Genomic DNA, 18,638 nt, shown 5'->3' with positions numbered 1-18,638 from the left:
AAACATATTTTTAAAGTGTTTATTTTTAAGAACATTTTCATTTTTAAAATAAGTACAGCTTTGTGACATGATATACTTTCAGAGTACAAATTTCTTTTTTTTTTAATGTCAGAAAATGTTCTGCTATTTTACCAGGTGAAACCATCCTGCCAAGATTGTTTCAATTGAAAAGGAGAAAAATTTAGGGTCCCTAGTCTAAGGAGTCCCAGCAGTGAATAACCCAGTGCTAGAACTATAGAAGGTGTCCTACAAATGCTTTATTTGAATTTATTTAAATCTACTTATTTATTTGTTGTAGACAGGCAAATAGGCTTTATGTGAAGGAAGAATATGAATACTTTTGTAAGTAACATATGCCCATAATTCAAACCCTAAAATAACGTAAACTATAGAATTTCACAGCTAGAAAAGATCTCAGACAACATCTTACTAGCTCTTCATCTTATAGGTGAGAAACTGAGGACCAGAGGAAAATGACTTGATTTTGGGCTGGTTAGAACTGGAATCCAGTTTTCTGAGACACAGCCTAGGTCATACAGTTGCTAAAACTAAAGAATTTAAATGAGTGACTTTTAAATTAAATTCGTTCAAACTGGTCCTCTGTTGTATCTTCTGTTCTTATTACTGGCAAAGGAAAATAATTTTGTCCAAAATTTAAAAATGAGCAAAATCTGTATTTCATATTTTTATTTATAGCTTGAGAAAATTACTGGAAATGGCCTATTTAAAATTAGAACATGATGGTTGGCACTCAATTTCTGAGTTCTGGTGGATAAAGCTGCATATTTTTACACTAATTGGCCCTACGAGGCATGCTGTTCAGAGCTGAAGCCGTTATTCCAATTTTGGACACCAATAAATTCTTATCACTTGCTTTTGATGTGTACTGTGTTTTTTCCTTCTTTTGATAGCAGCCCTGACATTTCAAATCATCCTACACAGATTTCCTTTATAACAACTGATGTGGACAGTTGCTTGCGATAACCTTGCAAAATGGAACTACACACAATCTTTTAAAAATTAGTTTTCTGTTTTCTAACTATATAATCCATCTGGTTTTATGCCCTTTGTAAACTGGCACACTATTTTCATCTCTGTTGTTTCCTTTGCCAGCAAGTTAATAAATTTTGATTAAAGCTCAAGATCAATCTAAGAAATTTTGTTTTCTGACAATATATTATGATGATGGTAACATTTAGTTGCCATTTAGTGCTTTGTTAGTCATTAAAATTTCTGCAGGCCCTATACTGTTTTATTTTCTTGACTTTCAAACCTTTCTAGATGCCATCAACTTTCTGAGGGTGCGAGGTGCTGGGGTGCTGCCACACTGGATGGCTTGCAGGGTCTTAGTTCCCTGACCAGAGACTGGACCTCGGCCCATGGTAGTGGAAGTGCCAAGACTTACACTGCGGGCCAGGGGAATTCCCTACCTGACACTAATTATTATACATTACTGGTTCTCATTATTATTATTTGTGTCAAGGAAACCAAATCTAAGTCCTCTTTCCAGGTTCATGGTGCTTACCTGAAAGATTTAAATATATAAAAATTAGGTGACAGATTATAAGCATATGACAATTTTTTCTTTATACTGGTAGTAATATTATACCCCAAATCTGGCACCATAAATTGGCATCTATAGTGTTATTATCTATTCCTCACTCAATTATAGGTGTGACTTCCAGTTGTAAACTATTACTTGGGGAAAGTCAACATTTATAAGTACACATTGTTATATTTTAGTTTAAACAAAGCTACAATCTCTGATCCATATGTATGGTATAATCTCTGGTGCATATAAATATGGTACACCTATTGAACTGTTCTTAGATTATATTTCAGTTAGAAAATAAAATATTAACAACCAATGATATATCATACATAGCATACACATACTTTTATTAAGTAAACAATACCCTATTTGCACTCCCTAGATGCTTATGTCAATCTTGCCAACCCAGCAAAATGTAGCTAGATCCTCTTGGTACATTGAGCTCATACTCATTCATATACACACACATATATGTATCTATATACAGTGGATAATCGTGATATATTTTGAAGTTTATACTCCACAAAGCATATAGTTCTATTTGTTTCATAATAAATGGGGACCACAATGGAGGAAAATACTTTCCATTTCATCTTGTAGCTCATATCTCAAAACAATTCTCCTCTTCCCCTCCTAAACAGTATTTGATATGGCTTGAAAACATTATTCAGCACCAAATTATTATTACGTGGATAGGGCCTGTGACTATCTTGTTCACCATGTCCTGGAAACCTTGTTCAAAACCTGTGTGTTATAAGGAAGCTCCAAAAATAACTGCTAAATAAATGAACAATTCAATAACCATGCTGGTGCCCTTAAATGATATGAATTTCTAAGGCAGTCACAATACTCAGACTGGTAGCATACTTGAAAAGGGAAGGACATAACCCCTTGTCAATATAATTTAAAATCATCTGGAGAGCAGTTTTTAGACTAAATATAAATAACAGATGGGCATCAGAATAGTAACTTCACAAATGAGCTGAGAAAAGGAAGAGAGTTACCAGAAAGTGGGACTGATTTCAGCACAGAGATAAACTTCTGGATAAGTTGTGAAAGAAACCTTCTTTCTTGATAGGCTCTAAAATCAGAGAGATAACAAACAGGGAGCAAATTATTTTTGAGAAATAATTATTTCAAAAGTAACACTTAAATGCTGAGCAGCCTTTCTTACACTGCTCAAATTGTTTCATTTTTCTCTGAAATCAGGACCATAATTTAAACAGCTTCTTCCTTGAGAGAAACACAGCATTTATATGAAGAAAACAGGAGCCTCATTACTGGCCTCATAACCAGTCAAGAAAGCATCTCTGTCTTATTATAAAAGTTTTCATTTGTGATTTAAAGGTCAGGACTAGAAAGGAGTTTTCAAAATTTCATTTACAGCCTGCTATCGACATTAAAAATCTAATATCTAAGTATGTAGTTGAAATGAGCAATTTCATACTTTAATATGCTTAAATTATTAGAGTATTATGATGTATAAAAATTAAATGTTAGTTTAAAAAACAACTTTTTACTCATTACTAATTTAAGACACATCATGTACCAACTATTCAAAAACCAATCACCACATATTGGACAGCTACAAATGATTATACCAGCCCTGCTGGAAATAACAAGGAGGGAAATGACTAAAATATACTTAAAATGACGACAAGTCATAAAATATAATCAGTAACACAAGCCAACATTAATGAGTAAAACTGCCTGACATTAGCTGAGCACCTACTGTGCGAGGATCTGAGCTGTGTGAAGGACATCACACAAGACAACCTAACGCTGACAGCACTCCTACGTAACAGGTACTGTACTGTCTGGACTGCACACCGAGGCTCAGAGAGGCACAGTAACTTGCCCAAACTTACACAGCAGGGGGGTGTGAAACCTAGGGAAGTCTGATCATAGAACTTACACTCTAAACAACTATACAGTCTAACCACTACAAAAAGAGATGATGTTTCAATGAAAAACACTGTGTTTCAGTTCAGAAGAAAGCACTGCAGGCTTAGTACTTGGTCTGGAAGACTGCTTAGAAGGTTAGCCTCAATTAAGTGAAGTAGAGGGGCAAAGGTGGTTAGGAAAGGAATGTTTAAGAAACGATGAACAGTCGACTGATTTGGAATTAAATCATGCTGAGGTAATGGGAAGAGAGGGTTTAAATTTTTAAAGCAGTCAAATAACGCAAAGATATCATGTAAGTAGCCCAATTAAGAGGTTATTGATTAGAAAGAGATCATGGAAGAGATGAGACTGGAGTCTGAAGTTAAAGAAAGGATATTCCTATTCTGACCCTATTCTCTTGTCCTTATACCTCTCATTTCCTTACTCCCAAACTCGTTTCTCTGACATCCAGCTTTTTTCAGTTTCTCTCGTTTTCAGTGATCACCAGTACAACTCCAAGCTTCACTTTTGTCCTCAACCCTCTTTTCACAGTTTATACACCTCATTAGATAACCTTACTCATACCTGACTTCAACTGCTATCTATGGGTGAACAGAGTATTATCCTAAGTGGACAAAAAAATATGAGTCAGAAGAAGTTATCGTAGGCTCAAGAAGTGAGTCCTAAGCATATATACATAAGCAGAGGGAGGAAAAAACATGAGTGGAAAGAACACTTGGAGATGAAGAAACAAAAAAGGATCACGCTCACTGCTAGAAGAGTCATGGAATAAATAAAGCAAGAACACAGGTAGACCAGTTAGCTTCAAAGACAGAGAGAGGAACAAACCTCTTGGAGCAGGGGTCCCCAACCCTGTGAGGAACTGGACTACACAGCAGGAGGAAAGCAAGTGAAGCCTTATCTGTATTTACAGCCACTCCCCATCACTTGCCTGAGCTGTCTCCTGTCAGAGCAGCAGCAGCATTAGATTCTCATGGAAGCACAGACCTTGTGATCTAGGTTGTACATTCCTTCTGGGAATCATCCCTGAAACTACTCCACATCCCTGCCCTGGTCTGTGGAAAAACTGTCTTCCATGAACTGGTCCCTGGTGCCAAAAAGGTTGAGGACTGCTGTCTTAAGAGTATACAGATTCTTTTCTTCCTTCCTACTAATAGAACTTTGTTTGATGACATAAATGCTTGCTACCAGACTTTTATCCAATTGATAATAATTACTATTAAAATAACCTGCAACCCTCATCTGCTTCCTTACTCGTTATATACTTCATAGTTTTCTCCTTAGCATGAACCACTGGATAATATACCATAAAATCCATCTGTTATTAGCTGCTTTCCCCAACGAGAATGTAAACTCCACAAGAGTAGGAATTACCTTCTGTTTTGTTCTATGCCATTTCGCCTACCCCTATAATAGTACCCAATAAAATAATAAACACTTAAGATATATTGAATGAATGAAGCGTATAAAGTGTAGTGTGTAAGTCATCATTAAGAGTGAGAGAATGGGAAAAAGAAAGAAAACTTGGACTGACAGCCTGAAGACTGGAGAAAATTAAGACCCATTCATGATGAACAAACTATGACGGACAACAGGCAAAGGGAAGACCACTGGTAACACTTGTCACTGGGGCAGAGAAAGGGAAAGGAGAAATGATGTGTGGCTTCTCCACTGGACCTTTGTGAAAAAGATTTCTATGATGGTCTAAGCAAAAGCACTTCTTAATCGCTTATTTGGTTCAGAAACTACATAAAGGGAAAAACAAAACAAGTCAGCAACATCTAAGACTCCCAACTCAGTATAACAAACCAACATGGAACAAAGCTTTGGCAACATACTGTTCTCTTGCTTCTGAATCCATCTTTTCATCATTCTTTTTAATCAAGTTCCAGAATTTTCTTAGCTTAGGTGTCTTTTTTAGTTCTAATTCCAATCGTGCCTGAAAGAATGATGTGGCATTAAATCAGCCATAACCCCCACGTAAGACTATAATATAGAGCAATGGGATCAAACCAGACAGGAATGTGACAAAAGCTGGGACCTAAGAAACTAATCCCTACACTTTAAAAAACTACTTCAATTCCAATACTTGTCAACAGAAAAAAAATCGGACAAAAGAAATTTCTCGTTGATTTTAAGCTCAGTAATAAATTTTCTTTCTTATTTCTAAAATTCAGGAATTCAGTTTGAAAAATACGAGCATTAACATTTAAAGTTCAAAAAGTCAGTCTGAAACAATGCATTAAAACAGCTATCATAATAAGGAAATGTCCATACCACCACTCTTTATCATGGTACTTATCTGTTTTTAACTTGGTAATAATTACTTATAGGTGCCTGTTTTAACCTTCATCAACTGGTACCTATGAATGAGCTTGCATATCTGAATGTCTGCAAAACCACCCACATGCAGGAAATGAAATTCTGAATACAGTATTATATAGAAATCTGAAAGTTTTAACTCTAGTCCCTAAAATCTGTTAATTTGGCTTTGATACTCGCCTATATTATCCAATAAGACTTTGACGGAAAAAATGAAGTTGTTAATATTAAACATAATTCAGATGTTCTCCTATACCTGTATGTACATTACATTCAAGGAAAATTAAAAATTCAAGTCTGTATTTAGTCTCATCCAGAGACATATCTATGAATAATAATATTTTACTAAATTAACTCCCTTTATGAGCTCAATAGATATTATCTATTTCACCTTAAAATAATGACATTAGGAGAAACATTTATTGGCTTATACACAAAAGCTTTAAAACTGAAAAAAACTACACCTATGATTAGTTAATGCACAGTAAATTAGATAAATTTGGTGGGGGATTTTTAACTGTCATTTTATATCCATAACAAAGCTACACCATCTAAAACCACATGTTCTACTTACAAGTACATGTGAGTTTCTGAACTGAGATACTTACAGGCTGTAAGCCCATCCACATCGGGAGAGAGATAAGCTGCTGTACTTGACTCCGTATCAAGTCTACTTCCTGTTTAAAAACAGTCATGAGGGGAAAATATGCCATCAATTCTTTCAAATTAATGATTTTTTATTATTAAGAAGTTCAATCCATTTTTTAAAAAGATACAGCTAAGCCTCATGATTTCCAAATTCCATGTCTGTGATGTCATCAGCTTGCAGAATGTATCTGTAGCCCTCAATCCAATATTCCCAACGCTTTCACTGTCATTCAGTGACAGCACAGAGCAGAGCCAAATGTGAACTGCCCAGCACACACATTTTGAGCTAAGGTTAGACAAGGTGGGCTCTGCCTTCTTGCGTCAGCTCTCTTACACTAGCATCTCTTTTTGGTCTATGTAGTGCTACTTTCTCATAATATTGTGATTTTTGTTGGTGATTTTGCTAGTTAAAATGGCCCTAAGCACAGGGCTTCAGTGCTGTCCAGTGCTCCCAGGTGAAAGAATGCTGTGATGTGCCTTAAACAGAAAACACTGTGTGTTAGCTAAGTTTGTTCAGACTTAAGTTGGTCACAAGTTCAACGTTAACAAATCAACAATATATATAAAGTGACTTTAAATAGAAACACATAAAACAAGGCTATACACTGATCGCCTGATGAAAATGTGACCAGAGGCTTGCATGAAACCATCTCTGTATTTTCCCTAAGAGCAGTGGTTCAGTTTTAGCTAATTCTGTGTTCACAGCTATTTTTTAGAGCATAACTACCTCAAATAATGAATATTGGTGGTAAGCTGAAAAAAGTACCAATAATAAGATAGCTTTTAAGTTAATTAAACTAGCACCAAACTACCAATACCAATTAAATCTTGGTTTTGTTCCATTTCTGACAAGGAATCACATCTATTTATATTTGCTTTGTTTAATTTAATAAATATTAAAGAGGTAATACTGAATATAAATCTTTTCCTGGTCTTTGCAAGACCCATGTGAGGTACTACATGGAAACAGATAATAACCATCCATCTATCAACATTATTTTCAGGGTAAGAAAGAACCTCATGCATTCTCCTGCATGGGTCTAAATGCGCTATCAATTCAGAAGCACCTATATATACATATATACAGGTATAGACCTATTTATTTAAAAATAAATACCTTCAGATAACCACAGGAGAGAAGTACAAATGAAATATTACTTACTATAAATGTTTATTTTTTAGAACATAATCTTACAAAGAATGAAAAGTGTATTATGCGCAACCCAAGAGATTTTGAAAGATCATCCATAATCACCCCGAAACAGTCAACTCAAAACGTAACTCTCCTGCTGACCTGCCGGGTTATGTATGAGGTATGACTGAGAAGCAATGAAGCTATGTCCCTGGGTGTAGTTTATGACACTGATCTCATTACTTAAGGTTCATGTTATCAGACTCTTTGCTGCTCTATATTTGGAGAATTTCAATTCTTATCATTTTACTTAGAAGCTAGATAGAAAAAAGAAGGGATCAAGTCCAAATCTATTAAAAAGCCAACAGATCCTACAAGATGATTTTCCCAAGAAGGGGCTGAAATGTTAGCACTGTCCTCATTCTCCACTACTATGAGGAGATGGCTCTAGAGCTAATCTCATTTACAGTCAACTTAAAAGAATAAGAAAATGTGAACATTCTCCCTAAAGATAAAGTAAAATTACCAAACTATTGAAGCAGTGGTCAAGAAAAAGCAGTAACACTGTCTGCTCGTGGAGTGAAAATTCACCATCAGTTTCAGCTAATGCTGCTTTCAAGATGCACTTGAAAAAGAATGGGAAGTGATCTGGTTTCTTCTTAAAAGTCTGAAAAGAGAAAAAATAAAAATTCATTTTGAAATGGCTTGCTCACCTCTTTTTCTCCTGTAAGCAAACACTGGCAGACTTTTTAGGAGTCTATTAACCAAACGTAGTAACTACAAAAAGATACTCGCTTACTTAAAATTCACTGTAGCAAGTCAAATATAGATTTCTGGCAGGACAATGTGAGAATTGCACAAATTTTCAGCTAATAAAATAATGGCTTTGATTCTTTTATTTTTTCTTCAAGTATTAGGCTGGTAATTAGCTTAGGATTTGTTTTTTTTTATTAAAGATCTAAAGTGTTTTAATTCTTTTAATTTAAACAAAGAAACATCTTTAGCAAAAACTGAAGTCTTCCTATTCTATTTAATCTCAAAGACACCCTTTCCTTTATATTATCTCTTTACTCTTAATATACAAATAATGTTTTAAAAAGAAAAGGTAAATAATGTAAACATATTCAAGCTTCTCTGTGATCTACCTCCCCACCTTTCTGTTAGCTCTCTTTTCTTTCATAGGCAAGTGCTCCAAATGTATGACCTACACTAGCTGTTTTCACTTACTTCTCTACAACAAGTTTCCATGTACAGCACTCCCCTGAAGCTGTTATAGCTGTCAAATCCTAAGGACGCTTACCAACCCTCAACTCCTTTTCGATGTGAAGGTTTCTCTTCTTTGCCACTTTACCAGGCAGTGTCCCTGGGGATCTGGCCTCCTTCTTCTTCTCCCTCTCCCATTACTTCAACTACCATATGCTATTGATTCTAAAGACACATCTTCAGTCCAGATTTCTTCAGTCCTTAGATTGCTTTGTCTACTACAATTTCATCTAGATATTCCAAAAGCAACTTAAACTCAGAAAGTCCAAAACTCAATTCAACAATTTTGTACCCGCCAAAGTATTCCTCAACCCTCTTCTACCTATCTTGGTAAGAGGCACCTCTCCTCTTTTACATTCAGTTGCCCAAACCTGGAAGGTTACTGAAAATAATACCCCGTCCCTCAAGCTACTTCCATTATCAAATCCAATCAATTTTACTTTCCAAATCTGTGTGTAACCTCTTCTCTTTATCTGTGTCAACTCTACCAAAGTGGTCTTTACAACATGAAAACTGATGAAGTCATTCTCTGGTGTCCCTCTCCCTTCCTCTGGTGGTTCAAAGCAACTTTAAGAAAACTCTAAGATTTCTCAATAAGACACAAGGCCCTTATATGATGGCACTAATGAATATTTGAGGGTCCATGGTTTTATCTTAAAGAATGTTAACACCTTTTCATTTTGGAGACCATCCCCTCAAAAGAGATGGCAAGTATACATGGCTTTCCTTCATTTAAAGAAGTATGATTGAGGGGAAGGAACTCTTTTGATGAGCTGACCATTTCATAATGGCCAAAGAAAACCTAGATTTCGGACCTCTGTTAGCTGATCAAGGCTCTGTTATAGTAGCCAAAGAGAAAATGTCAATTATAAATTTCAAAAGAGAAAACAGATCCCAAATCAGACAAAGAGAAGACTAAAATTACAATATAAGCACCTGTCTTGACTTTAGACATACTACTTTACTCCAGTAAAACTATAAACACATACTCTCTGTTGTGAAACAAGGCACTGAAAAATATTATCTCACTGAACATTATCTATTTGAGCTCAGTTCAGTTCAGCCACTCAGTCATGTTCGACTCTTTGAGCTACTTAATATAAAATTTACTTTATCTGATGTAAAAGTCTTTATAATACATACCATTCTTTGTTTTAAGCACAAAGCAGAAAAATAATTTCACATTCATAATTTTTCAATTCACAGTATATTAAAGAAAGAACTGAAACCAAAAGAAATATCATTGAGTTGGCCGAAAAGTTTGTTTGGCTTTTTCCATACCATCTTAGGGAAAACCTGAACAAGCTTTTTGGCCAACCCAATATTTTTTCATACATCCATTCTTTTTCTCAGTATTTACTTTATTTTTGGATAAAAATATTTTTCTGTTCTAAAAATATTATCAGTAAAAAAGCTACTTTGTAACAGTTTAAGAGAGCACAGTAAGAAAGCTATGAAGTAATTTAAATCTGTTACCTCCCATGCAGGGACATTTTCTCTGAATTTTTCATTCACCATACAGCAGATTGACATTAAATAGGCTTTGCTGGACACTTCTGGAGAATAATTCATCCAGAGGTAATTTTCAAGATACTGGCTACGGAGAATAAAAAGGCATAAAATATTTCATTAGTTACTACCATCTCATTATATCACTCCCCTGAAAAAGTCTAATTACTTACAACTTTTTGAAAATCTGTATTGATAGTCTGAGAGCCCTTCACAAATTAATCTATAATGTAGGTCAGTCTTACTATTGGAAACATATGTAGCAAATATGGCTCTGGAGAACCAGAGTTTTATTCCTATAATGAGAGTTTTTCAAAGTAGGAAAACATCAAAGATTACTGACATATATAATTATCACCATTAGAGCACTGGATATTTCCTTATCTAAGGTGCTTCACAGAGTAAAAAACAAAAATTTATGACAAATATCAGCTCTAAAATCATATAATGGACAGCTTCACAGATAAAAGTAACTGAGAAATTAACACAAACTCATATCAGGACCAAATGGTTTCTGAAAACTAAGAAAAAGACTTACTCAAAAAGAGGATTTGTTACTTAATTTACAAGGCATTTAACATAAGTCAGTTTTCAAGGTAACTAGCATTTTCTCTTCAAAACGCCAAAATTCTTAATTTAAGACTAGTGAAAACATTCCTAAACTAAGTAATTCTGATTTTCAAAACAAAACCATTTCTTGTTCAGAGTAGTTATAAACACCAATCACTGTTGTGGGCTGTAAAATCCTCTCAAGCACTAATGCAGAACACAGAACTTTTTGTTTCTATTTTAAATCACTCCACATGTATAACTTTTCAATGTAACTTTTCACTTATGTCTTCATGTACACATGCATGCATGCACAGGTGTGCACACACAGTTGTGCATTTCGGATTGTGCGGGCGCGGTAACACAGAATTTTTCTACTTCCTCTTAAGCTTCAAAGGTCTCCTCATGTTGATATTTCCATGGGTCTATCTTTAGGAATCATTCTTACTTAGTTTGCGAGAGCCTAGGAAACTGGTAAATAATATTTTATCCTAAATAACTGCCAAAAGGCTCCAAGTTATAGACTACTTTTCATACAGAAAATGCATGAAACTTCATATCATTCTACTTTTACACGTTTAAATTCCTTTTCCCTAAATTATGCCCTTCAGAACTTCTGCTAGCAAGTCTGTTAGCATGAATCTGTCTGAAATCTGTTAATCTCATGCAGTTTAGCTGGTGATAGAATTCTTTCTTGGTCGATAGTTCTATTTTTCTATTTACTAGACTCATTCTACTACCTTTCTATTATTGCAATTGTGAAGTCTACAATCAATTTGTTCTTCTTCCTCTGAGTAATTGTTGTCCTCTAGTAGATTTTAAGATTTTTGTCACTGTTGCTGTGTTCACAGCTTGCTATATATACTTCCTGAATCTTACAGACTCATGTCTTAATTACAGAAAATTCTTAACCATCACCTCTTCTAAACTGCCACTCCCTCATTTTCCCTAAATCTCTTCTGAAACTTCTAATGGACCTTCTCATTCTAGCCTCTGTATCTCTTAACTGCCTTGTATGCTTCTGTTATTTGTTAATTTTCTCAGCTCTAAATCCCCATTCACTAATTCCCTCTTTAGCTGTGTCTAATCTATTCAACTTAACCACTGAGTTTTTAAATTTCAATGACTTTTATTATCATTTCCCCCCAAATCTGTCCGTTTTTAGTGTCTTGTTTCTTATTCATATATTCTATTTCTTCTTTTATACTCATAAAAATTTTAAACATGATTTGACAGTATATATATTATTTAATTACCCGTGGTTTTCTGAGGAGTATCTAATTCTGCTCTTTGTTGCTTCAGCTAAATTTTGCTGTAATGTGCCCTGTAATTTGAGTCTGGACTCACATTCATCAAGGTTTTAGCTGTAGGATTTTTTTTTTTTTGCAGTCTAGATGGAATACATATCATTTCAGAGTATCTTTATGTTTGATTCTGCCAGATGTCGCACAGATATCATTGGCTTCCCACAGTTTTTAACAGTAATATCATGGGTATTATCTGATTACACAGTGAACTCCAAACCTATTCTTGACATTTTTCAGATAAGGAATCTGAGAATATGAGAGTCAAGATCTGCCCAAGATGATGGACTTATCTCTGTGATATATAGATGATACAGATCACACTCCAAACTACATCTCTTTAAACCAAATTTAAGGACTGTTCACTAATCCCGATTCTATTTTGGCAATTGTAGCAAATATAGTCTATATAATAAAATGCCCCTCTGATGAGTTTTCTCAAGATTCAGTTCACTCTCCTATACCTAGACACCTTCTCCACACCATCTAACTTTCCACTTTAGCAAGAGACCATCAATTATCTCTACTACAAACTTGAGAATTATTGTGTCTGGAGGCTGGCAGAGAGAAAATGGCATTTTCACCCAGAAATTACATAACAGTTCCTGGACGGTAACAACCCACTTTATCAGTTATTAAAAATCTTTCCCTGTCACTGGTGCCTTAAATATGTTCTGCTGCTTTCTCCTTTAGTTCTCGCAATTCTTTTGGTATCTGATATTTGCCAGGGCCACAGAACTCTGGTTTTATCCTTAACTGTATATCAGCATCCACTTGATTTTTATTGTTCTTCTTGAAAGATGGCATGGTATGACGAAAAAGTGTATTAATCTAAGGGTCATATGGATCCAATTTCTAGCCTAAGTGGTCTCTATAAAATAAGGAAGATCTTACTGGAATTATTATGAGAATTAAATGAGATCAAGTATTTAATAACAATATAGTTCTTAAGATATAGCAGGCACTTCACTTACAAGTTAATTCATAGCTACAAACTTCAATTTTTCTCTGCAAAAATAAGAACACTTCAGCTCAGTTCAGACCAGTTCAGTCACTCAGTTGTGTCTGACTCTTTGTGACCCCATGGAGTGCAGCACGCCAGACCTCCCTGTCCATCACCAACTCCTGGAGTTTACCCAAACTCATGTCCATTGAGTTGGTGATGCCATCCAACCATCTCATCCTCTGCCATCCCCCTCTCCTCCCAATTTCAATCTTTCCCAGCATCAGGGTCTTTTCAAATGAGTCAGTTCTTTGCATCAGGTGGGCAAATATTGGAGTTTTAGCTTCAGAATCAGTCCTTCCAATGAATATTCAGGACTGATCTCCTTTAGGATGGACTGGTTGGATCTCCTTGCAGTCCAAGGGACTGTCAAGAGTCTTCTCCAACACCATAGTTCAAAAGCATCAATTCTTTGGCGCTCAGCTTTCTACATAGTCCAACTCTCACATCCATACATGACTACTGGAAAAACCGTAGCCTTGACTAGACAGACCTTTGTTGGCAAAGTAATATCTCTGCTTTTTAATATGCTGTCTAAGCTGGTCATAACTTTTCTCCCAAGGAGTGTCTTCTAATTTAATTGCTGCAATCATCATCTGCAGTGATTTTGGAGCCCCCCCAAATAAAGTCTCTTACTATTTCCACTGTTTCCCCATCTATACGGAACTGGATGCTATGATCTTAGTTTTCTGAATGTTGAGCTTTAAGCCAACTTTTTCAGTCTTCTCTTTCACTTTCATTAAGAGGCTCCTTAGTTCCTCTTCACTTTCTGCCATAAGAGTGGTGTCATCTGCATATCTGAGGTTATTGATATTTCTCCCAGCAATCTTGATTCCAGCTTGTGTTTCTTCCAGCCCAGCGTTTCTCATGATGTACTCTGCATATAAGTTAAATAAGCAGGGTGACAATATACAGCCTTGACATACTCCCTTCTCGATTTGGAACCAGTCTGTTGTTCCATGTCCAGTTCTAACTGTTGCTTCCTGACTTGCGTAGAGCATTCTCAGGAGGCAGGTCAGGTGGTCTGGTATCCCTATCTCTTGAAGAATTTTCTACAGTTTGTTGTGATCCATAGAGTCAAAGGCTTTGGCATAGTCAATAAAGCAGAAGTAGATGTTTTTCTGGAACTCTCTTGCTTTTTTTGATGATACACAGATGTTGGCAATTTGATCTCTGGTTCCTCTGCCTTTTCTAAAACCAGTTTGAACATCTGGAAGTTCACAGTTCACGTACTGTTGAAGCCTGGCTTGGAGAATTTTGAGTATTACTTTACTAGCTTACTTTACTCACCTTAATTTTGAGGTGAGTGCAATTGTGCGGTAGTTTGAGCATTCTTTGGCATTGATGGCAATCCACTCCAGTATTCTTGCCTGGAGAATCCCATGGACGGAGAAGCCTAGTAGGTTACAGTCCACGGGGTCGCAAAGAGTCGGACACGAATGAGCGACTTCACCTTTACCTTCTTTGGGACTGGAATGAAAACTGACCTTTTCCAGTTCTGTGGCCACTGCTGAGTTTTCCAAATTTGCTGGCATATTGAGTGCAGCACTTTCACAGCATCATCTTTCAGGATTTGAAAGAGCTCTACTGGAATTCCATCACCTCCACTAGCTTTGTTTGTAGTGATGCTTCCTAAGGCCCACTTGACTTTGCATTCCAGGATGTCTGGCTCTAGGTGAGTGATCACACCATCATGATTATCTGGTTCATGAAGACCTGTTTTGTATAGTTCTTCTGTGTATTCTTGCCACCTCTTCTTAACATCTTCTGCTTCTGTTAGGCCCATACCATTCTGTCCTTTATCGAGCCCATCTTTGCATGAAATGTTCCCTTGGTATCTCTCATTTTCTTGAAGTGATCGCTAGTCTTATGCCATTTTTGTGAGGATCAAGTCAGTTTATGAAGGGAGTTGTTGTTCTTCAGTCTCTAAGTAATGTCTGACTCTGCCACCCCTGGACTGCAGCACGTCAGGCTTCCCTGTCTTTCATTATCTCCTGGAGTTAGTCATTAAAACAGAGACTGACTTCTGATGCAGACTATACCCCGAGGGAGGGTGCAGAAGTGGAAAAACCATGAGCTTTGGCATAAGACTCTGGCATCCTAGCTCCACCAATTACTTAACTGCTCTGATCTCAGTTTTTTTCCTTCACTATATGGAAAGTATAATACTGACTTTTTGCAGCATTGCTATGATTGCTCTCTATATAAAATGTTTAATACTATGTCTAGCACAAGGTTCAATAAATGACAAATACTATCATCAACAACAATCTTGGCTTTTACTTCCAGTCTACTGGCCATACCTTGCTGTAATATAATCTAAATTATAATCTAAAAATTGCATATCTTCTGCCTAAAATATCTGTAAGTGGTTTAGGTCAGGACAAGGTTGGTTTGGTCATAATAAATAAGCTTGGAAGGGAAAAAATGGTTATAGAATGCATTCCAGTTTACTCCCATTGTAACTAGAGGAACCAAGTAAGAGTTCAGAAATTGCTCAGCACACACTATCTTAATTAGTGAGAAACAATTCAAAATACAGTTACACTAACAATGGAAAAACATCCTTGAAAACAAAAGACATCATTCACATATTCCAAAATAAGCCAAACACAAAAATATAAGGCTTCAAAAGTCTATAGTAATTATTTTCTTACCAACTCACAGCAGTGTACAGAAAACCTAGTTAAAAGGTAAGTCACGTTGTCATCTTTAACTTCGTCAAAGTAAAGTCTTTTAACTCACCTAAATTCCAAGAGCATTATCTTTCTGATAGCAAACCTAAAAATACAAAAGTCAATAGTAAATATACTTAAATAGAGAATATAACATTTCTGAGTTACTAATACAGATGTATTCTGGAATCTTGTTTTAATACTGACTCATATATCAGAATAATTTTATCCAATAAAACATTGAAGAAAGCAAATTTTGCTTTTATATATTTTTATTTTGTTCAGTTTATTTATTTTTAAAAACTATCTAAGAAGAATTATATCCTGTTCATATAACAAACACAATTAGCACCATGACATACAAGGAGATAATACACAAACTAATAAGCTGAATAGATTTAATCAAAACACAAGTGCTCATCAATATTCATAATATTGGATCACCAATATTATTGGATCACCATTGCCAAAAGCTAGTCTGCCTCAATTTCTTAAGCACTAATCTTCTTTCATTTAATAATAATCAAATGGAAACATTCTGCTGAAGTCATGCCTGCCTTCCTACATAAGGGACACATATTTGTATTACAGACATGTCATGTAGTCTTGATATTAAGTCTAAAATATTAGAAAATTGTAGAGACAGTATCAGATATTTCTGTATATTCTTTAAGAAACAGAAGTGTTTGTTTTATATGGATAAATGATCCTGTAGTTAGGGTATCTCTGCAAAGGTAGGTTCAAATGTCCACTAATTTAGCTTTATCATTTTGTATATTAGAAATAAAGAAGCCAGACCAGAACCATGCCACTGGATATAAGCTTCCAGCTTTGCAAATTAAACTTGTTGAGACAGGTAAAGAGCTTAATTAATGCTATATATATATATAAATATATATATAAGATATAAAAATGGGTCTAGAGACTAGACATGCCAGAAAATCTTTAAAGGATGAAAAGTTACAAGTAATAATGACAAATATTACTTATACAAAGTTTGTTGAAAGGCTGACAAGGACTTGACATGAACTTCTGAGCTATCTACTCCAGACTGATTATTACACAGATTAAAAGATCAAATAAATCTGTGAACAAAGGAAGCCAGCCACAAAAGAGTACATATTATGTGGTTCCATTTTTTTAAAAGTTTAAAACCAAGCAAAATTAAACTACAGTATTCATGTTTGCATACTTACATATTTAAATGGTAAAGCAAAGGGCCATACAAGGGTTTCTAGGATGCTGACAATGTTGGTGGTGTTTTTTTTAACCTTGGTGGTGGTAAAATTCAGAAGGCTATACATTTCTGTACATTTAATGCAGTATCTGTTAATTTCATTGTAAAGAGGATTAAACATTTTTAAGGAAAAGAAATCTAAACACTGGCAAAAGTAAACTGCTCTATAAGTTATCCTTGTTTCTTCAGTATAAAAATCACTTGGATGGATTCATAATTGGATTAACAATTAAATCACAGTGTATGGGTTAAGAGAGTCCTAAAGAGCAAATGGACCCTGTCCTATTTAAGAACAGAGTATTGGATAAGAGCCAGAGAACAAGGATTTAATAACTGGAGCAGCCTCTTTATCTACCTATGGTAAAATACATTGGGGTAGTTACTTAACTTCTCTGCACCTCAGTTTTCTCATCCATAAAAGGAAGATAATACTTAACGTGTCGGCTCACATGTGATATACCTTAAGGGAGGACTGCCTGGTCATTCAATCTAAAGTAGCAGTCTTTGTTGCTGTACCCTAATCCCACTTTAATTTACAGCACTCACGACCTGCTGATGCTACATCTGCATATGTTATCTGTCCAGGTAAGAATTAGAACATAAGCTCCATGAGTGAACATGAGACTTTACCTGCCACGTTCACTGATGTACCCTTAGCACTAGAATGGTGGTTGGTGCTCAAAGTAGGCTCAACCAAGTCCTCTATTCGTAACTCTACACCTAGATACCTAACTACTTATTCTACATCTATAAGGCTCTTTAGTAGCTAGAATTCAACATTCCTATACCCAATCCCACCATCAACAACAGCCAAAGTCAGGAATGGCACCTAATCACCTAACTACCTTGGCCAAACACTTTGTGGAGTCATCCTTGATTCCTCCCTTCCCACACTCATCACATCTAGCCACCAACCATCTCTTCATGTCCCTCTCTCTCAAACTGGTAACTCCTCTGTATCTCAACTTCCCATGCTAACCCATGCCAACCCATGCCATTATTATCTTTAACCAGACTACAACAATATTCACCTAGCTAACTACCTGCCTCTTGACCCCTCCAACAGGGAGCATTTTTAAAATACCACCATCAGGCTTCACTGGTTTCCTACTGCTCTTCAAATTTAAAACAAACAAACCTTAAGATGGTCTTTGATCCTGTTAGGACCAAAGGCTCTAGAATCAATCAGGCTCAAGAATCAATCATTAAAACAAAACAACTAACCTCTTATTTTGACACTGTGTTTATATTTAGCAAAATTCACCTAATTTCATGGAACACATGAAAAAATAAAATCTGCCATTTTATAAGCTCTATGACATTCATAACATGAATGTTTCCATTTCATACTAAAACAGTTAGTCAATTACCTTTTAAAATACTGGGCATATATATCTACAGGTGCAAATATGGAAAAATGTCCAAGAGGCAGTTTTAAAAAAAATCACAGGGGTAGGGAACTGGAAAAGATGTATATATAAATAAAGACACTGAGGGTTAAGGGTCAGGGAGAAAGATTTACTGAAACTTATCCCCTGC

The 18,638-nt window shown here is 35.7% G+C and overlaps 1 protein-coding gene across 1 annotated transcript in view; it reads right to left on the bottom strand.

Moving 5' to 3' along the window:
• AQR (aquarius intron-binding spliceosomal factor) overlaps positions 1 to 18,638 on the bottom strand; it is an 83,729-nt gene that overhangs the window by 58,571 nt on the left and 6,520 nt on the right. The window contains exons 4-9 of the mRNA XM_040226986.1: positions 15,933 to 15,968; positions 10,299 to 10,419; positions 8,086 to 8,226; positions 6,388 to 6,456; positions 5,296 to 5,396; positions 2,557 to 2,633 (exon numbers count right to left, since the gene is read on the bottom strand). Coding sequence (XP_040082920.1) covers positions 2,557 to 2,633; positions 5,296 to 5,396; positions 6,388 to 6,456; positions 8,086 to 8,226; positions 10,299 to 10,419; positions 15,933 to 15,968 — 545 coding nt within the window. The remainder of the gene's footprint in view (positions 1 to 2,556; positions 2,634 to 5,295; positions 5,397 to 6,387; positions 6,457 to 8,085; positions 8,227 to 10,298; positions 10,420 to 15,932; positions 15,969 to 18,638) is intronic.

Source organism: Oryx dammah, unplaced genomic scaffold, assembly GCF_014754425.2.
Source record: "Oryx dammah isolate SB20612 unplaced genomic scaffold, SCBI_Odam_1.1 HiC_scaffold_26, whole genome shotgun sequence".
Taxonomy (NCBI): Eukaryota; Metazoa; Chordata; class Mammalia; order Artiodactyla; family Bovidae; genus Oryx; species Oryx dammah.
The sequence above is the reverse complement of the archived record's forward strand: the minus strand, read 5'-3'. Positions and strand labels throughout refer to the sequence as shown.